This window comes from Carassius auratus, chromosome 7 (assembly GCF_003368295.1).
Source record: "Carassius auratus strain Wakin chromosome 7, ASM336829v1, whole genome shotgun sequence".
Taxonomy (NCBI): Eukaryota; Metazoa; Chordata; class Actinopteri; order Cypriniformes; family Cyprinidae; genus Carassius; species Carassius auratus.
Window position 1 is genome coordinate 1,482,799 of NC_039249.1, and position 17,360 is coordinate 1,500,158.

A 17,360-nucleotide genomic window follows, 5' to 3' on the forward strand; every position below is an offset into this window, starting at 1 on the left:
AAGTATTTACTCACATCCAGATGAATATGCTGAAACAGCTCGTGTCCATTTCTAGGCAACACTGACCACTTCCTATTGACATGACAAAAGCAGCACTCACAGTGACTTGTGACCGACATGTCATTGCTGAGAATACTGTGACACACTGAGCACATCACTGCTATAATTCATCCTAACAAACCAGACATCACATAGAAAAATTTGATTCACATGCATGCATGAACAAAGAAGCTGGACAATTTATTAAATAAAAAAGCTGCCATGGTGAGTCAAGTTTTAAAGTCCATCAGTACCAGAAGCATCATGTTCGTTTAAACTGAAGGAGCACAAAGTCTTCAGATATTTCAGTCGAATGGATTTTGAAAACAACATCCAGTTTTTGTATCTCTGAAAAGGTTTTGTAAAATACCAGAAATCCTCATTCACACAGGTGACAGATGAAGCGTTTCACAATCCGGATCCGATGAGGTCAAACCAACAGTCACAAGCTCCGCACAGGATTTTTTTTTTTATTTATTTTTTTATCTAACTTCTTAAAAATTAAAAAAACTGTCAAACATAGATGTTCCCTTCCATAAAGTATTGTCTTATGCAAGAGAACCTTTCTTCATCTTACGCCGTGTCTTGTTTCTCTTGAAAACCACAGAAGCCCAGACTGGTGTTGCTTAGAAAAAAAATAAAAATATCCAGGATAAGTTCCACGGTAGACTGAGTCCATTACATCTCTGATGTGTGTGGTATGATGTTACCTTATATTCCGGATGTAATTGAGGGGGCCTTCGGGGCAGGCTTGAATAATTTTTTCTAGAAAACATCAATTACAGTTCATAAAATCAACACGAGTCATTTAAATGTTGCATTGTAAAGTTGATTAAAAGATATGTTGTTACCTTTATATTTTGTACATAGATATGACACGCCCAAAACTGCAGCTGTAAGCACAATAGCCCACATCACAGAGGAAGTACATGAACTGCAAGCGGTGCAGACTTCACACTTCTGCTTTTCATCTAGAAAATAAAATACAATTTTAAAAAAGAATGAAAAACACTCATTATATATTTGCTAGTTACTTTTCAACGGCCTTGCCCTGTTAAAATATTCAGTGAAGTGAAGTTACAGGCTGCTTCTGTCACAAACAATGCTTTTTTGTCACTCTGCTCTCAGTTAAGGCCCTTTTCATATGATCACGGTTTCTGCAGGTTTATTTTTTTATTATTACTCATTGTGACTCATTGTCAGCACAAGTCACATCATTCTCATGAGGAAGCACATGTGGAGGTGGTAAATGACAATAACGAATGCACAGTTTTTCAGATGGTATGGCAAGTGTAAACATATGAATCGGATATAGGTCACAATTGAAAGAACCTGTAAACGGACAGCCAAAAAATTCGGATATAGGCAACAAATCAGAATTGGGAATTAAGACCTGCAGTGTAAACTAAGCCATTGTCTCTTAAAATTCTGCCAAATTAATGTCTACAAATATGGCTGGTAGGGATTAAAACAAGTTACTTCCCAGTTTGAAACATCACAGACCCAGATAAACCCTGTCTTCTCGAAAAAAGGCAGCAAAGGGGGTGGGCCATGCAACTTGTTTAGAGAAGAGGAAGGAAAACTAGGGGTGCACGTAAAAATATGTTCACATATAAATCGCGATTCTGTCTTCTAATGATTCTAATGGATTCATCAGTTTCAAAACCAATATTCTAAAGCAGCGGCTCTTAATACTGTTCGACACGTCCCCCTGACCCCCCCTCTCTCTTTCTCTCTTTATACATTTTTTTTAACTTACTATGAGAAGCGTTAAACATAGACGCGCGTGCAGTTGCGGTACTGTATTAAAGCTTTAATCAGGATAAAACCATATTTTAAAATGGTAAAAAATGGTAAATGGACTGCATTTATATAGTGCTTTCAACAGACCACATGGCCATCCAAAGCGCTTTACAATTTGCCTCACATTCACACACCGACTGCGATGTCTGCCATTCAATCCAGCTCGTCGGGAGCAGCTGGGGTTAGGTGTCTTGCCCAAGGACACCTCAACACTTGGTCAGGTGGAGCCGGGGATTGAACCACCAACCTTCTGGTTCGTAGACAGCCTACATGAAACACTGAGCCACTGCCGCCCAAAAGCTTTAAAAGCTTTAAAAGCTAACACAAGCAGTGGAATTTACAAATAACAGCGTATCTAATAGTTTGAGACAACAACATACAAAAAGCATTGGACTACCATTAAAAGCCATGCTCGCACAGGTTCTGCACAGTCTTCTTCAATATTATCATCTGCTTTTCATATTAACAATGCAGTAGTTTACAGTACAAACAGCACGTGCCCCTAAGGTGAGGGGTGGGACATTTAGACGTGCGCTGGAGGCGGTTTATCCAATCATAACACTCAGGGCTAGATAACCAATCAGAGCCCTTCACCTATTTCTGAGGGAGTGGCTTCATAAAAAAAAGGAAATTATCAGCCCATTTCTTAGGGAAGTGATAGAGCTGTGTCGAAAATAGGTAAATTATGTGAAAAAATATCAGTTTTTTTTCTTTTTTTTTTATAACCATAAACACTAACTCACCCCTTTAATTTGTGACGTGACATTCAGCCAAGTATGGTGACCCATACTCAGAATTTGTGCTCTGCATTTAACCCATCCAAAGTTCACACACACACACAGAGCAGTGAACACACACCAGGAGCAGTGGGCAGCCATTTATGCTCAAGGGCACCTAAGTCGTGGTACTGAAGGTGGAGAGAGAACTGTACATGCACTCCCCCACCCACAATTCCTGCCGGCCCGAGAATCAAACTCACAACCTTTCGATTGGGAGTCCAACTCTCTAACCATTAGGCCACGACTTCCCCGACTTTTAATACTTAATACATAGTGAACAGCATCTTAAAGAGGCATAAACTCACCTGAACATCCCACGGTCATTTGCCTGGTCATTGTCTGTTGACCACTGGACGCAGTGCAGTTAAACGTAATGTTTCTGTTGCCACTAAATGATCCAAAAACAACAAGTGAAGAGTCAGCAGAGTTTGGGGTTCCTGAAATATACGATCCGTCGAACTCGTCATCCGGCGTCCAGGACAGATTCACATTTTTGCCAGACGTAATGCACTCAAGGGCAATGTAGCACTTGTTGTCAATGAGGGAATGAAGCGTCGTCTTAATGTCTGGTGTCTTGAGACTTTCTGGAGGACATTATTATATCAGTTACTCAATCTGGAGCCACAGTCATCAAGCAGAAGTAGATTGTTGACTACACTGGAGACTGCTTACCTCGAACTGTGAGATGAACTTTAGATTGGCTCCGCCAGCCATCTGAGGTGACCAAAGCCACATTGTATGTCATGCTGTCATCCACGGTCACATCACGGATTGTTAAATCTCCCGTTTTAATGTTGAGCTCAAGTCGACCCTGATGTGTCCAAAACTTGTAAATAACCACTTCACCATTCTTAAAACCCGCAATGAATGTGGTGTTCTGATAAATGGACCACTGAATTCTGGTGAGGTTCCATGATCTGTCTGCTCCAGATTTCAGGATGACTGATTGGCCACTGTAACCAGTGATGTCTTCCTCACTGCTGCGCACTGCGAAAATAACAGAGATCCGGTGAGACGGTGAACGAGCTTGCATCTGAGAGGAAATGTTTTGATGTTTCACAGAAAAGGGAAACACCTTGATTCCAACGAAACAGAATATAGATTGACTTTCTTAATTTCTCACTCTGACAGGCCATTTCTTTTCTCAAAAATTCTTGAATAATCTCCTCCACGGAATCAAACTGTGTAACATTAACAAAGAACTCTGCATGATAAGAGTGAATTTTGGTAAACTCACCTTGATGGATACACACAATACACAGCAGCACAACTCCACACAGACTCATCGCTCGTTGACTTGTTGGTGTCAATCAACCTGTTTCTTGAAGCCCTTGACCTTCCTTCACGCCGCCCCTTATTGTAGGGCTTCTTATCCAAAAACACAGCCAACTTACTCTTTCAGGGTCATGCTGCAACACTTCGCTTGAAAGAAATGGGAAGTGTGACGTGTTTCCTTTTCATAGGGGAAGTTGAAGAACATGCACACTAGATGACACTTTGGTTATTTTGAGCAGACACTCTTAATGAAGCACATGGCCACTACAACATAACTAACACTAATCATGACACTAACACAACCACACTCCTGCTCTGCACATTGTGCATGTATCTCTGTTAGAACTTTTTTTTTTGTTGTTGTTTTTATGGGACACTTCTGTAGTACGTTTTGTCTGTGTTTAAAGATGCTGCAGGACGTGGTGTAGCACAAATCCATGAAGTAAACTTCAAGGGATATCCCATGTTGTCTATTGGAACATAATTCATGCATGGAGCTCTCTTCTAACAAGCTGATGATCGGAATCAAATGTGTTAAATAAGAGGGATACGCAGAGCAGTGTTAAGCGAGAACTGGTACTGAGAAACACTGCTCTACTTTTCTAGTTAAAGCAGCGTGTAAATCCCCTGAAGCATGAGGCCCCTTCCTCTTCACATTATTACAACTGACGCCTACCACCAAATGAAACTAAGGCTTGAACTATATCCATGGTGTTTGTTTAAATTATATTCTGACCTGTTTTTATAACAGCAAATTATGAAGAAATCATCCCCAAAGTTGTTCCAATGTGAAGGAAAAAGAACATTTTGCAGAACTTGATTGCTGCTCTTGTACACACAGTGACTCTAAATGTTAATCTGTCATGCTCACAAAACAAGAATTGTTCACTAGAATTCCTCATCTTTCTGTATCCGTCACGTCTTGTGTTTGGCCATGATCAGGAACTATATTTCAATGCAGATCAAACAAGGCTATCTGTGGCAGAACGGTAATCAGCCACATCAGAATCGATGCAGAGACAAGTCAGGAGAGGTCTGGGTAAGTTACACACATTTGTTGCCTATATTGTAACATATTACCTCAAACAGATTGATATGAAAATTAAATTATATTATGTAACTTTATGTTTGGCACAGTCTTCAACAGGACCTTCAGTCCAAGCAGCACCTGGTGTGGAAGGGTCAGCATAGGAGATCACCTGGGATGTTCCCCCCCCCCTGAGGTTTTGTGTCAGTATTGTCTGTGTAGGGGGCAACACATTCTCTGGTATAGTGGTACTGTCATTAATTTTTAATTGATCATTAATGTACAACAGGTAAATAAGGCTACAGCTGTCCCTTTCATGTAAATATGAATAATTATAACCACAGACGGTAATGGAACTGATAATGGAAGGTAATGTGAACTGAATAACTGAATAATAAAGTAAATATAATTCGTTGATTTACCTTGGTACAGAAACCTCGCCATTGATTGGCTGCTGTCAGGTGTAACAGACAATGACATTTTTGTCTTGTGTCAGCTACTGTAACTTCCCAATGTGAAATTTTAATTGATGAAATTAAAAAACTAAAAAAGTACCAAAAAATAACATTATTATGAGAAATGCACAAAAATATTATCTTCGAGTTTGATATATATATAAAAAACTTACTTTCCAAAACATGTTTTACTCAAAAAAAGTTTCCAATGATGCTATTTTTGAACACAAAAAGTAAAAGTACTATTTTGCAGGGTCAATTAACCGTTTGGGTTAAGTGACCCTGGGGCAGCTGTGGCCTAATGGTTAGAGACTTGGACTAGTTGCCAGAAGGTTGCAGGTTTGAGTCTCTGTGCTGGCAGGAGTTTAGGAGGGGGGAATGAATGAACACCCTCAATACTCATGGCTGAAGTGCCCTTGAGCAAGGCTCTGAACCCCCAGGTGCTCCGCGGGCGCTGGATCTATAGCTGCCCACTGATCTGGTGTGTGTTCACTTCTCACTGCTGTGTGTGTGCACTTGGATGGGTTAAATGCAGAGCACCAATTTCGAGTATGGGTCACCAATTTTTTACTTTCACTTTTTGAGTCATGTTAATGTTTGTGTGTGTGTGTTCACAAAAGTGCCAAAATCTATAAATAAAAAAATTAAGAAACCTATACTACTTTTGAGGTCAACTTGTAGGCGAAAACCCGGAAGTGAGTTGGTAGTTAAAATTATGAAAGTGAAACTTTAATGATGCATAGAACTTAAAGCCATATTAAAATTAATTGTTTACGGCCACATGAAACAGTAAGAAAGCAGGAAGATCGAGGAAGATAACGTCCAAACACAAAATGATCTTAACCAAAGAGTTGAACTTTACTGGAAAACGAGGCACCGTATTTTTTGTCTAGAAATGCATTTATTGTAGTCGGCCAAATATGAACATAAAATTTATAGGTCTTCTCTTTATTGTTTATAAAACACATTCAGCTAGATTCACAATTATACTAATTAAAATACATGTTTATTGCAATTAAAGAGTTTTGTTTTATATATTGTGCATATCTTAACAAAATATAAATAGTTATCCAACATCTGTTATCACCCATGAGAAAAAAAAAAAAAAAAAACGAATCGCCCCTTTAATTTTAAACCTGTTAGTGCAACACTTAAGCAACAGAAACTGCAGACACACTTTTCTGGTAATAAATATCAGTCTTTCATAGCACAGTGGTGGATTGTTTAGAGGGTCACACAAATGTCATTTCTCTGTGGCTCTCTCTCTATCTCTGTGATAACTCCCTCAGCGGTTTGGGTGGGGTGTTATTTATATGACATCTGGACATATCATGTGATTTTATCACAGAATCATGTAAAATAACTTTTGCAGTGCTGCAAAACTATTTTTTTTTTACCACAACAAGAATGGCAATGCAGTCATTAGCTACTTTGATAAATTATTGGAAGCGCAATATTTCGAAATTCACATATTTAGGGGGAATTTGTGGTCTAACCCTAAGGTTGTGTGTTCGAGTCTTAGGCTGCCAATACCACAACTGAGGTGCCCTTGAGCACAGCACCAAACCCCCAACTTCTCCCCGGGCGCCGCAGCATAAATGATGCCCACTGCTCCGGGTGTGTGTGTGTGTGTGTGTGTGTGTGTTCACAGTGTGTGGACACTTTGGATGGGTTAAATGCAAAACATGAATTCTGAGTATGGGTCACAATACATGGCTGTATGTCCTTTCACTTTTTCATATTTCTTCTATTAATCTATTAATAGATTACATTGCTTGAACATAGGTCTTGATAAATTATATTTTTCTCCCATTCATATTCTCTGTCACTCTTGAAACATTTATTGAAGTTCTGATTGGATTTTAAGCCCTATTAATCTAGAAAGCGTATGTGGCCATGGCCTTTACTTTATAATCACTAAAAAGGTGTCACTTCAGTTCATCACGAAGATTAACATCATGTTACGGTAACTATGTTTCGATCCACCCATTTTTATGTGCATTTTGAATGAAAGCATAAAAACTGCTGGAGGGAAATGCCAAGATGTCCATAAATTCTAAAAATGTTCATAAAAATTATGCACACAGCTGAGTAGGATTAAATTTGTATCCTATAAGAAGAAATGTGCACAAGTCACGATGGAAACACATTTACCGCATAACCACCATGCGCACTGAAAAAGTCATGTGACTTTGAGCTATCAGACATAGTAATTGACTAACAGCAGACTGATCTCTTTCACAGCATCTATTTTACATTCTATATTACATTCCCCGAACAACATCAACAGCAACAGGAACGATGAACTAAATTAACCGTATCAGCACATCAGTGAGAAACAGACAGCACACCCAGATGCTTTTCTTATCGTAGCTGGGGATTTCAACCACGCAGACTTAAAGAGTGTGTTTCCAAAAATACACCAACATATTAACTTTCCAACACAAGGTAATAACATTTTGGACTTTGTTTACACATCACAGAGAGGAGCTTACAAAAGCCCCCAATTCAGCTCATCAATTCAGCGACAGCAGAGCCACTCGAAGCCTGTGGCAAGGGATACAGACCATTACGAACTACAAGCCCCCATCACGGACCTGTGACAGCAACATCTCTCTGCTGAACGAGCTGAACACCTTCTTAGCTCGCTTTGAGCAACAAAACAGCACCACTGCACAGAAGACTCCACCTCCTCCTGGTGACCAGGTGATGACGCTGACCCCATACAGTGTGAGAAAATCCTTCAGCAGGATCAATGCACGCAAAGTCACTCACTCACTGATGTCTTCACAGACATTTTCATCATCTCACTTAGTCAGGCTGTTGTTCCCACATGTTTCAAAACTACCACCATCATTTCAGTCCAGAAGAAACCATCTCCATCCTGCTTCAATGACTACCGTCCTGTTGCACTTACTCCCATCCTCATGAAGTGCTTTGAACAGCTAGTCATGCACCACATCAAGTCTGCCCTCCCCTCCTCCATGAACCACTTCTAGTTTGCATTTTGGTCCAACCAGTCGACTGACGACGCCATCACCACTGCTGTCCACTCAGCATTCACACATATAGACAAAAAAGGACTCATATGTCAGAATGCTGTTCATAAACTTCAGTTCAGCATTCAACACAATCATGCCTCAACAGCTCATTTACAATCTGATTCAGCTGGGGCTCAACACTTCGCTGTGCAACTGGCTGTTAGACTTTCTGACTGGAAGACCTCAGGCATTACAGGTCGGCAGTAACACATCCAGCACCATCACACTGAACACTGGGGCCCCCCAAGGATGTGTGCTGAGCCCCCTCCTCTTCACTCTGCTGACCCATGACTGAACACCGTCACACAACTCCAACCTCTTTATTAAGTTTGCAGATGACACGACTGTGGTGGGTCTCATTAGCAACAAAGATGAGACAAACTACAGGAGTGAGGTGAGCCGCCTGGCTGGTGCAGTGACAACAATCTGTCTCTGAACGTGGAGAAGACGAAGGAGATTGTGGTAGACTTCAGGAGAGCACACTCTCAGCATGTTCCTCTGACCATCAACGGTGCGACTGTGAAGAGAGTGAGCAGAACCAAGTTCCTGGGTGTGCACATCACAGAGGACCTCTCCTGGACTGAAAACACGGCAGCACTGGCCAAGAAATCACAACAGCGTCTCTACTTCCTGCGCAAACTGAGAAGAGCCAGAGCCCCACCCCCCATCATGTACACCTTCTACAGAGGCACCATCGAGAGCATCCTGACGAGCTGCATCACTGTGTGGTATGGCACCTGCAACGCGTCCTGCTGAAAGACTCTGCAACACATAGTGAGAGCAGCTGAGAAGATCATTGGTGTCTCTCTCCCCTCCCTCCAGGAAATTTTTGGAACCCATCTCACTAGCAAAGCCCTCCGTCACATAGCTTCTTCTTCTTCAGGAGAAGACTGCGGAGTCTCCAGGCCAGGACGAGCAGACTGAAGGACAGTTTCATCCATTAAGCTGTCAAGCAGCTGAACTCGCTCCCGAACACTTTAATCAGACTGAATAAGCATTTTTTTGCTTAAAAATATTTTTATCTGCACTGTTTGTTCACTTCACTGGGTTGCACTCTATCTGCCATGTGCTTTGTGTGTAATTTTTTAACTTTATTTTTAATTTTATTAAATTTTTTTACATTTTTCTAAATATATATTTTATATTTGATCTAGATTTTTAGGCTCTACTGTTAGTGTTATCTGTATGCAACGGGGTCTGAGAGTAACAGAATTTTGATGCTCTGTATGTATGTACTGTACATGTGGAAGAATTGACAATAAAGCAGACTTGACTATGTTGTTTTGGTCATTCTGAGTCATCAAAGTAGTTCTGTATAATTACTGTCTTACATGACTCTGTTACCAAACAGCAGCATCCAACTCTAAAAGCAATGACTGCATTAATTGTGTTGCATCCAAGTAATTTATTGCATTTATATTATTATATTCAGTGGCTTCTCCTAGAGATATTAAACAAAAAAAGTCAAAGTCGTTACATTTGCCAAGTATAGTAGCCCATAATCGGAATCGGTGCTCTGCATTTAACCCATCCAAGTGCACACACAGCACTGAGAAATGAACACATTGTGAACACACACCCAGAGCAGTGGGCAGCTATATGTCCAGCACCCGGGGAGTAACTGGGGGTTCAGTGCCTTGCTCAAGGGCACTTCAACCATGGGTATTGAGGGTGGAAGAGAGCGCTGTTCATTCACTCCCCCGTCCTACAACTCCTGCCAACACCGAAACTCAAACCTGCAACCTTCAGGTTACAAGTCCAACTCTCTAACCATTAGGCCACAGTTGCCCCTTATAGTGCATGTTTATCAGGAAATACAATTTGGTCTCTTTGACTCGTTGGATGGAAAGCTTGCTTTATTAGTGAATGTTTTGATGCGATATTCCAGTTTTGGACATAAGTTTAATTCACATCTTTGGATGGAAAAAATAGCAAGTGAGAGGATCGAAACGCAAGCATGCAGGAAAAAAAGCCCCGGTGTTTAGAGGTGAGTGAAGGCAATGGCCAATCACAGGTGTTCAAGAAATCAACATATATCTGTGATTGGCTACATTGCTCAGCGCTACGCAGACACACTGTAAATATAATCTTTTGTTGATTTCCAGAGCGCAAACACAAATAGCTACACACTTGAGCCTTTACCAGATCTGTTTTGCCAATATCCTATTGTTACAGTTTTAACTGAAGGTGCTTTTAACTCCATGATAAAAACATCAACAGCTTTACTTATCAATGCTGGCAAATGACCATGGAATAAGCAGGATAATGCATGGCTAGCTGTGCATGAAATGATTTTAATGCACTCCACGCCAGGTGGTTCTTGGCCTCCACATTGTGCATTAAAATCATTTAATGCACAGCTAGCCATGCATTATCCCCCTTATACCATGGCCATTTGCATGCAATCTATTTAGGACAATTACAAAGTGTTCGGCTGACTGTGTTTTTGAGAACAGTGACCCAGGTTTGGAGAAATGTGTGAAATCAACTGAGGAAAAACTGGATTACAGCTTATTTTGAAATGTACAGAAATACATGTGCTTTAGTTATGATTATGTTATTTACTCACCAATTACTATTAATTATTAATGCCTCATTTCAGTTTGGCTCTAGTTTTGTATTTATTTCAGTTTATATTAAATGGTTCATGTAACGGTGAATATGTTTCTAAAAGTATGTTTGAAAAACGTTGAAGGCAAGCAACCATGGTGTAGTTCTTTTAAGTGAAAGTGAAAGGACATACAACCAAGTATGGTGACTCATACTCAGAATTCGTGCTCTGCATTTAACCCATCCAAAGTTCACACACACACAGCAGTGAACACACACACCGTGAACACACACCTAGAGCACTGGCAGCCATTTATGTTGTGGCAGTTGCAGTTGGTGCCTTGCTGAAGGACACATCAGTCGTGGTATTGCAAGCCCGAGACTCGAACCCACAACCTTAGGGGTAGGAATCAAACTATCTAACCCATAGCCTTTATAAACTTTATAGCCTAAAGTTAGCTTTTTAGTTATGGTGCTTGTTTTTAGGCTTCAGAACTCATAGTAGTTATATTTACACAAAAAAAAAAAAAGTAATTTCACGAAATGTGGTTTTGCTATAATCCTATTGTCTCTTTGTTGTTTTGTGTGATGCTAAAAGATGATTGGCCTAAAAAAAGTGACAATGTAGTTCCACCACTCAGAGGGTCAAAATAAGCTTAAAAAAGAAGATATTTCTCATTTGAATTCAAGCTGAAAAAGTTTTTTTCATAATCTTAAAGGGGGGGGGGGGTGAAATGCTCGTTTTCACTCAATATCCTGTTAATCTTGAGTACCTATAGAGTAGTACTGCATCCTTCATAACTCCAAAAAGTCTTTAGTTTTATTATATTCATAAGAGAAAGATAGTGTGTACCGATTTTTCCCGGAAAAACACGACCGGCTGGAGGCGTGACGTGTGGGCGGAGCTAAAAAATCACGAGCGCCAATAGGCTTTTGCGTTGAGAGCGTGTGGAAGCTGTGACATTACCGTGAGGAAAAACACATCCAAAACAAACCATGGCTAACAGTCAGATTCAGCCGTTTATTTATGATCCAGAATCAGATCCCGAGGCTGAAACTGAACAAGAGCAGCATCAGCAATGACTCGCTCCGAGCGGGGCTCGAACCCGGGTCTCCGGCATGGGAGGGGACGCACTAGCAAAGAGGCAGAGATATTTTAAGCAGTTTTACTCACCGCCTGCGGTTCCAACACACGATCGTGACCCTTTTTCGTTGGGACTGCATCATCCTTAAGAAATAAACGATATGCAAATCCGGCGTCAAACTGGGCCTTGTTTGTAAAACAAGCATCTTCGAAATGCAGGGAACAAACACAAACACTTGCACAACTCCGTTGATGCTCTGTAAAAATAAACTCCATCCACTGGTCCCTTAATGCTGTTTTTTCTTTGGTAATCTGTGCAGGGTTGTCTTGCCCTGGCAACCAAAAACACACTCCTTTTGTGACATTTCGCGACGCTCTCGCTCTGATCAGTGAAGTCTGTTGTGCTCTCAGTGCTGTGCTCTACGGGAGCGCGCGCTCTTCCGGCAGAAGTGCCCTTAGGACCCATATAAGGAAATTCCACTCCATCTAACGTCACACAGACCCATACTCGAAAAAAAAAACTTTCCGAAACTTGTGACAAACCGGAAGGAGTATTTTGGGAACAAAAATACTCCTTCAAACGTACAACTTAATTTTTGAAACTTTGTCCATGTTTAGCATGGGAATCCAACTCTTTAACAGTGTAAAAAACTCAGTATGCATGAAATAGCATTTCACCCCCCTTTTAAATCACACTGGGCATTTTTATAAAGAATATACAAATTATGCCAAGCTCTCAAAAATTTAATTGGATAGACACTGATATTTAAAGCGTTTTAAAAATCCTTCACTAATAAAAAACAACTGGTTAAGGAAATGTACTGTTTCTATTTTAAAGCTGTTTTTATTTGAAGTTGGCCTTTGAAACTTGGCATCCAAAAATAAGTTGAGAACCACTGCATGCCCACTTCCACCTACAACATCCTGCTATCAGACATCTACTTCTATAAAGAGGAGCCAAACTCTGTCACGGAAGAGTTGATCATTTATAAAAAATGTAACTTCTTCGTCGTTATAACGAGAAAACGACTTTTGTTATGTTGAGATAACGAGAAAATTAAGTCGTTATAATGAGAAAACAAGAAGGAAAAAAATATATAATACATGGCCAAGGAACTTCTGTATAAAACACAATGTAAACGAATTAAATAAAAGGCCCCTTGATTCATTAAAGTGAAGAATAAAGTACTGCAAACGTGATACATACGACGTCTTAAAAACATTCATGACATACAGAGTTACAAACACGCTTCTCGTGTGCTTTTTTTGACCGACAATCAATGAATATTTCACGGGTTTTGAAGTGTGAATGTGTGTGTAGTGTTATCATGACACCTGGAACTTCTGGTAAATCATCCGTATCATGCAGCACTGGTGTGTGAAAGTGTGTTTGATCGTTACACGTGTTATATTCACAGTTGAAATGCAGAAGAGTTAGTCAGTCCAGACAGTCTCTAGATCAAAATAGTTCATGTAGTGTAAAAAACACGCACATACAGTCATAAAAGTGATATCTAAAAGACAAAAAGGAGTGGTTGTGTCCTTGTAACGGAGTCTCTTGTGGTTCTCTCACACTGAGGTCTCTGACTGGAGCCGCATCACGAACTTGTGGCTCTTGGGGTCGATAAACTCCTCCCCCAGGGTGAGGAAGGGGAGGGGCGTCACCGTGACCACCAGAGCGAAGTCGAGGCGGCGGAGAGAGAACACCAGTCCCTGCCGCAGCGCTGAGGTCACGGGCTCCTCGCTCACCAGAGTCCACTGGCGCCCCCTGCTGCCGTTCTCTCGCTGGTACTGCATGGTGGGGCCCGGGGCCAGGTAACGCTCCAGAAACGCCTGAGCACAGACGGAGAGATTCAGCACATTAGGACCAGTCCTCATGTCTGTGTTCCTTTTGTCACATGCATGCTTACTATCTAAAAATACTGTAAACTACATTTTAAGAATTCTTTGGAATTCTTGACATAATGTTTCAGAACACAGGACCATTTACAATAAACTAATGATGGACAAAGATGATTAAAAACATGCAAAAGCTAAATATTGAGCCGTAAATACTTGCATACAGAAATTACAAAAGTATTTAGGCACATTATTCATTGTCTAATCATATAGATATGAAAATAATTAAATATATTTGAAAGAAAGTCCCAAATATTTGTTTGTGATTTAATGAAAAGATGTCCATAATAATTTATAATAATATTTAAAAATACATTAATAGTATTAAGTTAATTTGTTAGTATAATAAATTAATTAAAATGTTACAAGGTTGATAAAAAAAAAGCAATACCAATTAAAAAATAACTTTCCTTAAACTTTATGCATTAATATATTTTTCATTAATCTACCACAAAAGCTTACTGGGTACACAAACAATATATATATATATATATATATATATATATATATATATATATATATATATATATATATATATATATATATATATATTCTATAAAGTTTGTTTGTGTTTTAATGAAAAGCAGGATTGTATGGAAATATTTAAGGATCATATTAATATTAAATAATAAATCTAAATATTAACTTAGGAACATTAAAAATTATTATTTTAGGAATTTTAAAATAAAAAAATTAACTAAATCTTTTTCAAAAACAAATGTCTATCAAATAAAACAAATTTCCTATGCCATGCCAAATAGTATTGAACAATATTTCTGAATTAAGTCTAATACATTTGAGTCTCATGACATCACTACTTAGCAGATTTAATTCTCCAGGTGGTGTCTAGTTATTTTAATCCAATTTTGTGCAAAAAATGCAGCAGTTCAGTCAAAAAAAAGAGGTTGACTTTTTTTTTTTTTTTTGGACCACTATATGGATAATTCATTTTCAATAAGAAGGGTAGAAAGAATGAAAAGTGATCGAGAAACTTGTGAGTTTCACTGCTCTTCTCAAACTCTCTGAATCTCTAATGGAGAAATTATTTAAAGATACAATACCATATGACACCAAACTCATATTAATCCAAATACATCTGATTGAACTGAACTGCTGAAAACAAGAAGAAAGTATATCACATCATAAACATGTCCACATAGCCTTGATCTTTCACAAGCAGCTCAGATAAATACATGTTCTCTGAAACTCTGTATCTGATCCACTTCTAGAAAACTACAGACTGGTGTGCCTTCTTCCATTTTTTGCAAAGACACTTGCACGAGTTGTGTTCAACCAGCTCTCTACAGAACAACCTCCTGGACAGTAACCAATCTGGCTTCAAAAGTGGCCACTTAACTGAGACTGCTCTGCTCTCGGTTACTGAAGCCCTGCGACTAGCAAGAGCAGCTTCAAAATCCTCGGTACTCATCTTACTGGACCTGTCTGCTGCTTTTGACACTGTTAATCACCAGATTCTCCTGTCCACCCTCAGAAAGATGGGCATCTCTGGAACAGCTCTCCTGTGAGTTAAGTCCTACCTCTCTGACAGATCCTTCAGCATGTCTTGGAGGCGTGATGTTTCTAAGTCACAACACCTTGCTACTGGGGTTCCTCAAGGCTCAGTACTTGGACCACTTCTCTTCTCCATCTACATGACATCTTTAGGATCTGTCATTCAGAAGCATGGCTTTTCTTATCACTGCTATGCTGATGACACCCAACTCTACTTCTCATTCCAACCAGATGACCCAACGGTAGCTGCTCAGATTTCAGCCTGTCTGAGTGACATCTCTAGCTGGATGAATGACCATCACCTTCAGCTTAACCTTACAAAGACTGAACTCCTGGTGATTCCAGCTAACCCATTGATTCATCACAACTTCTCTATACAGCTGGGCTCATCAACCATTACTACTTCGAGGACAGCCAGAAACCTAGGAGTTGTGATGGATCATCAGTTAAGCTTCACAGACCACATTGCTACAACGACCCAGTCCTGCAGGTTTGCCTTACACAACATTAGGAAGATTAGACCCTTCCTGTCAGAGCAAGCAACCCAACTTCTTGTCCAAGCTCTTGTTCTTTCTAGACTGGACTATTGTAATGCTCTCCTGACTCTTCCTGCATGTACTATCAAGCCTCTGCAATTGATCCAGAATGCAGCAGCGAGGGTTGTCTTCAATGAGCCAAAAAAAGCTCACGTTACTCCTTTCCTCATCAGGTTACAATGGCTACCAGTAGCTGCTCGCATCAAATTCAAGGTACTGATGCTTGCCTACAAGACGACCACTGGCACGGCACCAACATACCTAAACTCACTGGTTCAATCGTATGTGCCCTCCAGAAGTTTGCGCTCTGCAAGTGAACGACGCCTTGTGGTGCCATCCCAAAGAAGTTCAGAATCACTCTCACGGACCTTTTCCTGGACTGTGCCCAGCTGTGCCCAATCTCAATTCGAAGAATATTTACTCATTTAAAAAAAAAACATCTAAAGCACTTACCTTTTCTTTTCTATTATATTCATGAGAAAAAAAAGAAAGAAAAAAACCTGGCTCATTTTCAGTGCTAGACTAACTGAGACTTGTCATGGCACTTGTATGCTGTTGTTGTTCTATTGTTGATCTGATTGCTTCTATTGCTCTCATTTGTAAGTCACTTTGGATAAAAACGTCTGCTAAATAATTAAATGTAAATGTAATGTAAATCCACACTTAACATTTCATCACATTAATCTGAACAATAAAGAATACAATAAACAGCTAGATTCATAGAGCCTCCTACACACAATCATTCATTTATCTTCAGCTGAACACTGTTAATAACAGAAAAACTGAAGATAGAGTAGAATATAGTGAAATACTCACAGATCATGAGAGGCAGTGCACTGGAGCCCATACTGACACATTAACAGACTGTTTTAACAGAGATGCGTCGCTAAATCAGACACTTCCTGCATTTCACAGTTCAAGAAGAGATGAGGGAGGAGACACAACTCTACACAGAAACACAAAACAGGAAGAAAAAGCGATCCATTCTAAGATATTGAGCTGCTCTTTCAGTGCAAGTGTAACCCCTCTCTCGGGTCCTCACCACCACACCTTGCACATGCACCGAGTGGGCCTCGAACCACGGTCTCTAGTGCATCTCTTGAGATCAGGGGAGTGAGGTTTACCTGCACAGTACCTACTCACAGGCCTACATACACAAGCAAGTTGTTAAAGCTGTTTTTGTTCTTGAAAAGACTGTTTCACAGAGTATGTCTCAAGGTAATTGTTCTCACACTGCATTATTTTGTTGTTCACAGCCAGATCTGAACACATTACAGACAGACAAGTGAATAAAGTAAAACCATGAGGTGAATAATGTAGGTCTGTTCATGTAAGTCCTGCTCTTATTTGAGTTATCCTC

The 17,360-nt window shown here is 39.9% G+C and overlaps 1 protein-coding gene across 2 annotated transcripts; it reads right to left on the reverse strand.

Moving 5' to 3' along the window:
* Positions 1–4,074, reverse strand: LOC113105463 (uncharacterized). 2 transcript variants are annotated; one of them, XM_026266537.1, is made up of 6 exons: positions 3,859–4,074; positions 3,294–3,608; positions 2,927–3,205; positions 891–1,010; positions 750–804; positions 1–664 (listed from the first exon to the last, which is right to left on the reverse strand). In XM_026266537.1, exons 1-6 carry the CDS (start codon positions 3,905–3,907, stop codon positions 613–615), a joined length of 870 nt encoding a protein of 289 aa, XP_026122322.1. In that variant the 5' UTR covers positions 3,908–4,074; the 3' UTR covers positions 1–612. The 2 variants fall into 2 exon arrangements, with proteins under 2 accessions (XP_026122322.1, XP_026122324.1); XM_026266539.1 differs by having other exon boundaries at positions 3,294–3,696.
* Between the last annotated feature and the right edge of the window lie 13,286 nt (positions 4,075–17,360).

Bases quoted from the DNA above. Each gene is read 5' to 3' on its own strand.
- LOC113105463 (XM_026266537.1), bottom strand. From the start codon at position 3,907: ATGAGTCTGTGTGGAGTTGTGCTGCTGTGTATTGTGTGTATCCATCAA. The intron at 3,206-3,293 runs GTAAGCAGTCTC...AATGTCCTCCAG, and splicing joins AGTTCATCTCACAGTTCGAG to AAAGTCTCAAGACACCAGAC. The intron at 1,011-2,926 runs GTGAGTTTATGC...TTTATTTTCTAG, and splicing joins AATGACCGTGGGATGTTCAG to ATGAAAAGCAGAAGTGTGAA.